Raw genomic sequence first — 11857 nt, forward strand, 5'->3', positions numbered from 1 at the left:
CTGCGAGACCGGATGTCCTGCATGAGCATCTCGAATGGTGTGAGGCTGAACTCAGTGGGCAGAGGATCGAACGGCTGCTGCTCCACCTTCTTCAGCTTTACACCCTGCCTGAGCTCCCGCATCAACTGCACCCACAGCCGAGCCTGAGACACACACACACACACACACACACACACACACACACGTACAGACAGATAAGAAGCTACATTAGTGATGTAGAATTTTACTGTGTGTATAATCAGTAACGTGGGTCAGGTCTGTGCTGCGTTTCCCACCTACATCACATCAGAACACAGTTTACAGCTCCGCCCGCTTCAGGACATTCAGACAAAACCATCAGAGTTTTTTTTCGATAGAAACCTTAAATACTTTATACCCAGTCTGTGTGTTTGAGGTTGTCCAGTTCAGCAGCACAGCGCTCCTCCTGAGACTCCTCCGTCCTGATCCTCCTCAACATCTACACACACACACACACACACACACACACACACACACACACACAGCAGAATCATGACTCAGGATGAGGTAAGACGGGGGAGAAAAGACGAGCCATTATGAGGGGAAACAGAAATGTAAACAGATCAATACTCACTTATGAGTCTTCACTTTTTATCGTTTTATCCTTTGAGTGTAGTTCCCCCAACACACACACACACACACACACACACACGACACCCCGACACTATCCGTCTTTAACACAAATCTTGAACCCAATCCGATCTAATCCCAAATCCTACTAGATTTCCGATGAATGATGTCATCAGTAAACCACAGAACTGATGATGATATCTGTCTCCTGGGAGACTGAGATGTGACATCATGGTCTACAGTCTACAGCTTTAAGACTGACAGATGAAGTAATGTAGCTCATATAATGCTTAGTTTTCTCCTGTTGTGCACTACAGAACATTTAATAACCTCCAGTCTGACTTCAGAGCTACAAACTACATCTCTGAGTCTTGCAGCACAAAGCAGCGTGTTGTTTATCAGGGCGACTTCACCTCAGCTTCATCAGCTTCAGCTTGTCTTCTGCTGTTCATCTCTGAGCTCCTGACCTTGTTAATGTCCAGCTAACTTATAAAAAGACTGAAATTGTTACGATGTAGTGACGCAACATGTTCATAATTTGCGTTGTCTGGCCACGCCCCCTTCTTTTCCCCATTGTTGAGTTACATCATCTCACACTCCTACATCCTGCACCACACACATCCTCCCTGCTCTCCTCTCTCACTGACCTCCTTGGCATCTCTGATCCTGCACAGGAAGGTCTGAAGCTCCAGAGTCTCGAGGAACAGCGCTCTACAAACAGCTTGGTAGTGTTCAGGAGCCACAGCGGGGTTCGCCAGCCTCCTGGCACACAACGTCATCGCATGCCGAACAGTGCGCACTGCATGCACCCTTCCCACCTCCTCTTCCTCTTCCTCTTCATCTTCATCCTCGGGGCCACTGTAGCCTTCATCCTTGGTGGTGCTGCTGAGACACTCTGCGGACTCATGGTCCTGCTGTGCCACCATGCGCTCGATTAGCTGCTCCAGATGTGGACTCAGGTCTCGCTCCTCACTGTCAGCCAGTCCCCAGTCCAGAGCCTGATAGATGGCCACGCCCATAGACTGTACCAACTGAGGAAAAAGGCGGAGTTGATGAAAGTGGGCAGGACATGAGACCTGCTGTATGGATTGTGTAGGTGTGTGTGGTGTAAACTTACCTGGCTCTCCTGGACAGGTGAAGCAGATACAGCTTCTCCTTCAGCTACAACAGAGGAAGAGCGGTTAAACTACACCTCACATCCATCGGTCATTACTGTACCGACTGTGGTGTCCATAGCAACACTGCCCCAGCAATTTGTTATCTGTGTTTTATGGATCTGAAAAGCTTCTGAGGTTTAAGGAAGCCTCAGGCATGTTGTGGGATTATTTCTGTATCTTTGTGCTTATATATTATTGGTGTAACAGTGGAGTTAAACACTGCAGTATGAAGCCACGCCCACAATCACTTCCTTTCGGTTACTACACTGCAGCACCACAGTACTTTACACCATCAGTTTATAATATACCTTCAGATAAACTCCAATGCACATGATAACATCTTCATCCCACACACTAAACAAAGCTTTATCACCAAGACATTTTCTCCAGACTTTTATTTAAGGAAAAAAGATTTTTGTTGTGTTCTACAGCAAATTGTGTAGTTTGTGTTTACATCCCACATAATGGAACTAACATGGAAACCATAGCAACTGAGAGAAAAACCAATAACAAACACAGAAGCATACAGGAGGCGGCTTGTGTAATAATAAAGGGGGCGGGGCCTGTCGTAATACAGGAGGAGTGTCATAATAAAGGGGCGTGACCTGACATAATACAGGAGGCGGCTTGTGTCATAATAAAGGGGGCGGGGCCTGTCGTAATACAGGAGGGGTGTCATAATAAAGGGGCGGGGCCTGACACAATACAGGAGGAGGAGTTTGTCCAGGTCTCCTTCTGAATGCTGCCATCTTGTGTCTGGTATGAGTGCTGGATTTGTGGATCTCAGGTTGGGTCTGTCTGTCTGTACTTTTGTTTACTGTCAGTCTTCTTATGTGTCATTCTGTCCCTTTCTCTGCCTGTCCATCTTTCTGTCTGTCAGTTGTTCAGTCGTCAGTCCAAATCTTTTAGCCTGTTTTTCAGACATGTAGTCGTCCCGTCCGTTTGTCTGCATCTGTTTGTCTGCATCTCTGAGTCTGTGGGTCTGTGTATCTTGCTGTCTGTCCATCTGTCTGTTTATGAGCAGAAATGCCTACAGATAATTGGTCTGTTTGTTATTCTGTAGTAAAAAACTAATATTTGGACTTTTTCACAGTAGCAATTTAATTTTGTGCAGTAATTATTGCAGTATTTCAGACAAATAATCATCAGTATACATCTTAATCTGCAGCCTACTTCTGCAATGCGTGTGTGTGTGTGTGTGTGTGTGTGTGTGTGTGTGTGTGTGTGTGTGTGTGTGTATGTGTGTGTGTTTGTGCACCACTATGCACTATGGTGTGATCAGCACTAACAGTTCGAGGTAATGGAGGAGGATCAAATCACAGAGCACGCAGACACACACAGACACACACAGACACAGGAGACATGAACACACAGCATCAGCACAACCTGAGCTCAGAGGACAGACTGGCTCTCTCTCTCTCACACACACACACACACACACACACACACACACACACACACACACACACACACACACTCTCTCTCTCTCTCTCTCTCTCTCTCTCTCTCTCTCTCTCTCAGTCAGTCCACTGGAACACTGAAATTTTCTCATTCAGAAGGGAGACAGAAGGGAGAGATGAAAGTGTATAATTTGAGTTCTCTGGATCAACCCAAAGTATTAAGGCAGTGGTGGTCAGACCAGTTCACCTGAAAGTTCACATTAAACACAAATAACACAAAAGTCTTTGGCTCACAATGTTGGATACCAATGCTAGCTGTTTGCAGTAATGCTAGGCTAACACACACAACTTAACACTGATCATTAGCGTCATTGGTGCTAACACAAGACAGCTACAGACAGACAGAGACAGACAGACAGCTACAGACAGACAGAGACAGACAGACAGCTACAGACAGACAGAGACAGACAGACAGCTACAGACAGACAGAGACAGACAGACAGCTACAGACAGACAGAGACAGACAGACAGCTACAGACAGTCAGCTACAGAGAGTCTCTCAGCAGATGATGATGTGGGTCAGTGACGTGTGTACGTGTGTGTATACACGTGTGTGTGTACATGTACGTGTGTGTGTCTGTGATTTGTCCTCCTGCTGTTTATGGGTTTGTTGTTGTTTCTGAAACAAATACCAAGATTTCTGTAACTGAGCTTCATGAAGCTGCATCATTTCAGTGTTTACCTTCTTTTTTAACAGAAAAACATCCTGCACAACATGCACTTTGTCATCACCTTCACCAGGAAGTGAACTTTTTGCCCCTGATTTTCATTTTAATCCTTTACATGTGAAAGCATGTTTATTATTATTACTATTATTATTATTATTATTATTATTATTATTATTATTATTATTATTAGTCTCCTCCTTCCTAGTAGAACCCTGTTTCAGTGACATCACCTCTCATCATTCTGTGCTGCAGTACACACACACACACACACACACACACACACACACACACACACACACACACACACACACACACACAGAGGATGTCAGTAGAGCGCGTGCCTTACCGGTGCAGGTGCGCGTGTCGGAACGCAGAGTGACGGTACCGTCCCGGTGCAGTAAGATGGATTCGGGTCCCTTAGCGCGGTACCGGTACCGATGCCGCTCCGCCCCCCGGCAGCACTGGTAACACACGGCCCAGGCCTGTTCCTCATTCAGCGGCTGGTCGTAGGAGCGCAGAACCTCCTCCAGTGACAAGACCCGCGTCTCCAACTCTCCCCCGGAGCTCCGTTTGGTTGATCTGGCCATGTGTGTGTGGTGCGACACCACCGCCACCATCCTTCATCCTCTACACCGCGCCGCCATCATCGTCTTCATCATCATCATCATCATCATCATCACCCTTCTCCTTCTCCTCGGTCTGTTCTCCGCACCGCGCACGAGCGCAACCTGCGACACGCTGAACTGAGTGAGGGGGAGAATCTTTCCCCGTGTCCTCAGTGCGCATGCGCGGGTTGTTGCGCTGTAGACGGTACCGGGGGCGCAGGTGAAGCCGAACCGAGCCGCTGACAACAACAAGCCAATAATAATTCACTTTTATTATTTTGTTTAGAGCGTGTTTGTGTCATAGTGAAATGGTGTAGCAGAATTATTGGCACCCCTTCACAGAGTCTGATTATTTTGTTTAACTTTTTGTTTAGGTATTAATTCATATAAATAAAATCAATACATCTTTATTAAACCATACTTTCTTTTCTCATTATTATTATTATTATTATTATTATTTGATTGTTGTAAGACTCCGTTAATTTACAGGTTTAATGAACTTACTAATTAATCCCGTTCATTATCTGATCATTCAGCTGAGTTCATACACAGCAGCAGGTGAAATGAGCTCTGGCGCCCTCCTGTGGTCCAGACAGTAACACACCGTGTGGCAGATTCGATGTTATATCGTATTTAACATAAAGCAGTAAGCACGGTCAATATTTTATGATAAATAAATCCATAAATAAACTATGCAATTAAAAACCCTTCATCGTCACCAAGTCCTGATTAGAAAATTGATTCCAGCAGAAAACAATCCCAACAACAGACATGGTCCGGACGGAGATCCAGAAAGTTCCAGATGATAAAGTTTATGGACGAGGTGTGTGTGTGTGTGTGTGTGTGTGTGTGTGTGTGTGTGTGTGTGTGTGTGTGTGTGATCTGTTATTTACTTATTTCTGTTATTTAGTCCTCTGTGTAATGTTAACACGACCTTCACTAATAATCTAAACTAAAGCACAATCACTAATAAATGATCACAGTGAGCATCGTTCAGTCACTGAATTAGATTCAACTCCATCATATCAGAGAAATACACACATACACATAAACACCCAACACACACACAACCCCCCACACACAATTACCCCCATTACTGTGACACCTCCAGTCTAGTCTTTCCTGTTACTATAAATAAAATCCTTCAAACAGGAAGGAAGTTTGTGACCATATCAAACGTTTGATCTTGTGTGTTTAAGCGGTTTGGATCAGTTCCATAATCTTATCGTTTCATCTGCTTTAAGTAAATGCCACAAATATTCACAATCAGAGGTACAAACACTTCGTTACTTTACTTAAGTAGAAATTTTGATTATGTATACTTTAATAGAGTCATTATTTTTTAGCAGACTTTTTACTTTCTACTTGTTTAAAAATAGCCTCGTTACTAATATTTCAGCAGCTGCTTGTGGTCCTAAAACATCTTTAAAGGGATTGTTCACCCAAAAAGAAAAACGGTCATTTTCTCATCCTCATGTTTTAAATCTGTATGAATTTCTTTATTCTAATGAACTTCTTTTCCTCCTTGAAGAAGTCCAGCCTTCTTGAAATGACCCAGCAGTTGGATGTGTACCTGAGGTGCCCAGGAGACACAGTAGATGTACTGAAGTCCTTCCCAGCCGTGTGCCAGCGATCACTTAAGCTTAACACGGCACTCCCGGCCTCAGCCGCCTGTGAAAGACTGTTTAGTGTTGCAGGGCTGATCTTCAGGCCAAAAAGAGCATGCATTGGCTCAAAGAACTTTGAGAAGCAGCTGCTTTTGTGGATAAACTCTTTCTGTAAAGCTGCTTTGAGACAATGTCTATTGTAAAAAGCGCTATACAAATAAACTTGAATTGAATTGAATTGAATTGAATTGAATAAACAAAGCCTATTAGTAACTCTTTGTCAAATGTTGATTACCCTTAGGTTTGCCACCTTCAATACAGAAAAATAAGGGACGCCTGCCTCAGCGGGGGCCACACCCCTCGGGGCCAAGATGACCACAGTCCCGATGGCGTGCCAGTGGTGGTAACTTAAAACATGTATTCATAAAAATATTAAAATTTATACCAATGTACATTATAATAAGACGTCTGCTATTGAAATCAGTGTGAACAGATGCACTCAGTCTCTCACTATCACAACTTAAGTGGTCATATTGAATACACAGCTAATAAATATACGCCAACAAAGTGTGACTGAGAACACAAAAAATTAGCTTTTGGAGGAACTTGTGAGATGTGAACCATATTTGGGGACTTCAATAAAGCGATTCTCTCACGTGAATTGCCTAAATACAGACAGCATGTTACATGTCCCACCCGAGACAGTAAGACACTGGACCACTGTTACACTGTAATAAAGGATGCATATCACTCTGTCCCACGGGCAGCTCTAGGACTCTCTGATCACTGCTTAGTTCATCTGAAACCGACCTACAGGCAGAAGCTGAAAACAGCTAAACCTGTATTAAGGACTGTAAGAAGATGGACTAAGGAAGCAGAGCAGGACTTACAAGCCTGTTTCGCTCTCACGGATTGGACTGTTTTTGAAGCTGCTGCCTCCGACCTGGACGAGCTCACAGAGACTGTAACATCATACATCAGTTTTTGTGAGGATTTGTGTATTCCTACCAGAACTCACTTAACCTACAACAATAACAAGCCATGGTTCACTGCGAAGCTCAGCCAGCTCCGTCAGGCCAAAGTGGATGCTCACAGAACTGGGGATAGAGTCTTGTACAAACAGGCCAAATACACACTGGAAAGGGAGATCAGAGTGGCAAAGAGGAATTATTCCGAAAAATTACGGATTCAATTTTCCTCCAATGACTCAGCTTCAGTGTGGAAAGGTCTGAAAGCCATCACCAACTACATGGACCCCCCCCCCCCCCCCGCACTGTGGTGACTCAACAACTGGCAGACGACCTGAATGAGTTCTACTGCAGGTTTGAAAAAGCCCAATTCTCACCTTCCGTAACCCCCGAATCAGTCACACCTGCAATCCAGTTCAGTGAAGATGATGTGTGTCAGGTCTTCAGGAAGACCAACAGAAGAAAGGCTCCAGGCCCAGACAGTGTTTCACCAGCCTGTCTGAAAGCCTGTGCTGATCAGCTGGCCCCCATCTTCACGCGGATATTCAACATGTCACTGGAGCTGTGTGAAGTCCCCTCATGCTTCAAAAGCTCCACCATCATCCCATCCCAAAGAAACCCAAAACCACCGGACTTAATGACTACAGACCTGTGGCTCTAACATCTGTGGTCATGAAATCATTTGAAAGACTGGTCCTGGCTTATCTGAAGGACATCACGGGACCCTTACTGGACCCCCTGCAGTTTGCCTACAGAGCAAACAGGTCTGTGAATGATGCAGTCAATATGGGACTGCATTATGTTCTGCAGCATCTAGACAGACCAGGGACTTATGTGAGGATCCTGTTTGTGGACTTCAGCTCTGCCTTTAACACCATCATCCCATCACTCCTACAGCCCAAATTAACCCAGCTCTCCGTGCCCTCCTCTGTCTGTCAGTGGATCACCAGCTTTCTGACAGACAGGCAGCAGCTAGTGCGACTGGGTAAACTCAAATATAGCACCCGCACCGTCAGCACTGGCGCCCCCCAGGGCTGTGTTCTCTCCCCACTGCTCTTCTCCCTGTACACGAATGACTGCACCTCTCATGACCCATCTGTCAAGCTCCTGAAGTTTGCAGACGACACCACACTGATCGGCCTCATCCAGGACGGTGACGAGTCTGCTTACAGACCGGAGGTTGAGCGGCTGGTTGTCTGGTGCAGCCTTAACAACCTGGAGCTGAACACGCTCAAGACAGTGGAGTTGATAGTGGACTTCAGGAGAAACCCCCCTGCTCTCCCCCCACTAACCATCATGGACAGCATTGTCACAGCAGTGGAGTCATTCAGATTCCTGGGAACCACAATCTCCCAGGACCTGAAGTGGGACATTCACATTGACTCCATTGTGAAAAAGGCCCAGCAGAGGTTGTACTTCCTTCGTCAGCTGAAGAAGTTCGACCTGCCACAGGATCTGCTGAAACAGTTTTACACTGCCATGATCGAATCAATCCTCTGCACCTCGGTAACTGTTTGGTTCAGCTCAGCCACCAAATTCAATCTCAGAAGACTACAGAGGGGAGTCCGGACTGCTGAGCGAATCATTGGCACAACTCTCCTCACTCTCCAAGACCTGTACTCCTCCAGAGTGTGCAAAGGGCGAAGAAAATCACCCTGGACCCCTCACATCCAGCACACTCACTCACCCTGGACCCCTCACATCCAGCACACTCACTCTGGACCCCTCACATCCAGCACACTCACTCTGGACCCCTCACATCCAACACACTTACTCACCCTGGACCCCTCACATCCAGCACACTCACTCTGGACCCCTCACATCCAGCACACTCACCCTGGACCCCTCACATCCAGCACACTCACTCTGGACCCCTCACATCCAGCACACTCACCCTGGACCCCTCACATCCAGCACACTCACTCTGGACCCCTCACATCCAGCACACTCACCCTGGACCCCTCACATCCAGCACACTCACTCACTCTTGACCCCTCACATCCAGCACACTCACTCTGGACCCCTCACATCCAGCACACACACTCACTCAGGACCCCTCACATCCAGCACACACACTCACTCAGGGCCCCTCACATCCAGCACACACACTCACTCAGGACCCCTCACATCCAGCACACTTCCTCTTTGAACTGTTGCCATCTGGTCAGCGCTACAGAGCCCTGAGCTCCAGAACGACCAGACATAGGAACAGTTTCTTCCCTCGAGCAATCCACCTGATGAACACTTAACACCATGGAACACACAACTCCTAATATTTGCACTATGTATACCTCTGTACATTTCATACTTGCACTCTGTACATACATGCATACATATTGTCTGTACTGTTTACTCCTACTGCACACTTCACAATTGCACATGTGTACATACAAATTGCACATATTGTATACTTATTTGTATATGTATATTTCATATGTTTATTTAAACTGCACATTTCACACCTGTACAATCTCTTCTATACTACATATGACGTCCTGTTACACTGTGGAGATCATGGCACTAAAACTAATTCCTCGCATGTGTAAACAGACCTGGCAATAAAGCTGATTCTGATTCGGATATTTTATTAACTTATTATTAAATGAACAGATCCATAACTTAGTAATTATAACTTGCAAACTTGCAAAATATCTTCCACGAACATCATGAACATAATAACATCAGTAGATGTATATCAGTGTATCAGACGCCATCGTCTCATATGGACTTTCTGACTCTGACTCTGTCAAAAGAACGGCGAGGCGGCGTCCCGCCCTCCTCTGACTCTGATTGGCCGTGATTCACGGCCCGTAACCCTAAAACAAACCAATCAAACCAACGATGGCAACGAGTATTACCCACTCAGGGGCAGAATAGGACGCGTCTCCACACAATGCGGGTGGGGTGATGTGCATGGGATGCTGTATAATGTGACCTACAGTATGTAACATACGGGACAAATGGCGTCCTGTATCGATTTGTTACAGGACGCGTCATTTTGCCTGTAAATACGGGACGATTCCGTATTTCACGGGACGGGTGGCGACCCTAATTACCCTGTTGTTGTTTGAGTCCAATGTGTTTGTTTTAATAAAGGTTACTGATGACATGCCTCTGAAGTTTGACTTTTTGCACCATTACAATACTTTATGTCAAACTAGTCATTATCAACATTATCATATTAATATAACGTTATAGTCATTATGGCCTTTAATAATGTTTTTGAGGAGGTGAAGTAGCGCACAATAGGCGTCTGTGGCACAGCCTAAGCTTTTGTCCTTAATGGCATTTTTTCCTCACATTACTTTTAAAGTAGTTTTGAAACCGGTACTTTTACACTTTTACTAGATTAAAACTGCTCAAGCTGATACTTCAAATTCTACAGAATACCTTTGACACCACTGTTCACAATTAAAAACACTTACAACCTGTTAATTGTTGTGGACTTGCCAGGCTGTGCACTCGCTCTCCTGCACAATCCACTTCACCTGACTACTAATCAGTGTCACCTGCCCAATCACCTGCTCACAGTATAAAAGACTGCCACCTTCATTCATTCCTCATCCGGTCTTGTTAATACATGCATCTCTTTTGAGTGTATCCTTGTGTATAATGATTTGAGTGTATAATGATTTGAGTGTATAATACATTGGAGTGTATCCTTGTGTGTAATGATTTGAGTGTATCATACATTTGAGTGTATTATTTGAGTGTATAATACATTGGAGTGTATCCTTGTGTGTAATGAGTTGAGTGTATAATACATTTGAGTGTATTATTTGAGTGTATAATACATTGGAGTGTATCCTTGTGTATAATGATTTGAGTGTATAATACATTTGAGTGTATCCTTGTGTGTAATGAGTTGAGTGTATAATACATTTGAGTGTATCTTTGCTACCTGCCTGACTCTACTAACCCCTTTGTGAAGTTTATCCTCTCTCCAGTCGTCGTCGTCATCGTTGTTTACTGTGAAGTTAAGAAAAGTGTCTTTTGTTATCTGTGACTGTCAAGACGTGTTTGTTTTTGGAGTTGCCTTCATCATCCTCATCATCTCTGCTATCGTTCACTGTATCTGTTTATTGTTTCACGTTTTAATACACCTCTGGTTTTTACTCCATTGTCATCTCCATCTGTCTTCCATAACATTAACAAGAATAACGGATACAAACGTGTTCATGACATAAAGAATCAAATTAAACTTGACAATAAAATTGTTTCGCATGCAACGACTTCTTATGAACTGTTTTCAGCTCCTTATAAACAAAATCTCACATTGTGTGTGAGTGAATAAATGGTCATCACCTGTAAATTACACATACATGTCTCAGCTGATCTGCAAAAAAAAAGCACAAAATGGGAATAAATGGCACTATTTCTGTCTCAGGTGTGTGATACTGATGGTGTTCATCATGTCTGAGCTCTTCTACTGAAGCTTGTAATCGGACGGCACTCCGATCTAAAGCAGAGGGTTTTACAGAAACGTGTCGTGTGTGCGACTCGAGTGCTCGTGGTCTCCTTCCCATTGTAATGACAAAGTTGAACAGTGACAAATACACACAGTTTACTTTACATTCAACCTGTAAGATTGTTCAGAAAAAATCTATTTAAAAAGAAAAACTTTCACTCGTGCTCTGAAATGTTTGTACCCCACTGAATAGATACTGTATAAACCAAAATAAATAAATTATGGGTTTATTTTAAATAAATTAGTGATTTGGACTGAAACTCATGTCCATTAATCTTAGTAGTGGTGCCACACACACACACACACACACACACACACACACACACACACGGGAAA

At 44.4% G+C, this 11857-nt stretch overlaps 1 protein-coding gene across 1 annotated transcript in view; it reads right to left on the reverse strand.

Moving 5' to 3' along the window:
• Positions 1 to 4899, reverse strand: part of spire2 (spire-type actin nucleation factor 2) — a 16299-nt gene extending 11400 nt beyond the window's left edge. The window contains 6 exon segments of the mRNA XM_047802535.1: positions 1 to 143; positions 377 to 457; positions 1236 to 1619; positions 1706 to 1749; positions 4220 to 4463; positions 4465 to 4899. The exon segment at positions 1 to 143 is cut by the window's left edge and continues 22 nt beyond it. Coding sequence (XP_047658491.1) covers positions 1 to 143; positions 377 to 457; positions 1236 to 1619; positions 1706 to 1749; positions 4220 to 4463; positions 4465 to 4497 — 929 coding nt within the window. The 5' untranslated portion in view covers positions 4498 to 4899.
• Between the last annotated feature and the right edge of the window lie 6958 nt (positions 4900 to 11857).

The sequence above is a fragment of the Tachysurus fulvidraco genome, chromosome 17 (genome assembly GCF_022655615.1).
Source record: "Tachysurus fulvidraco isolate hzauxx_2018 chromosome 17, HZAU_PFXX_2.0, whole genome shotgun sequence".
Classification (NCBI taxonomy): domain Eukaryota; kingdom Metazoa; phylum Chordata; class Actinopteri; order Siluriformes; family Bagridae; genus Tachysurus; species Tachysurus fulvidraco.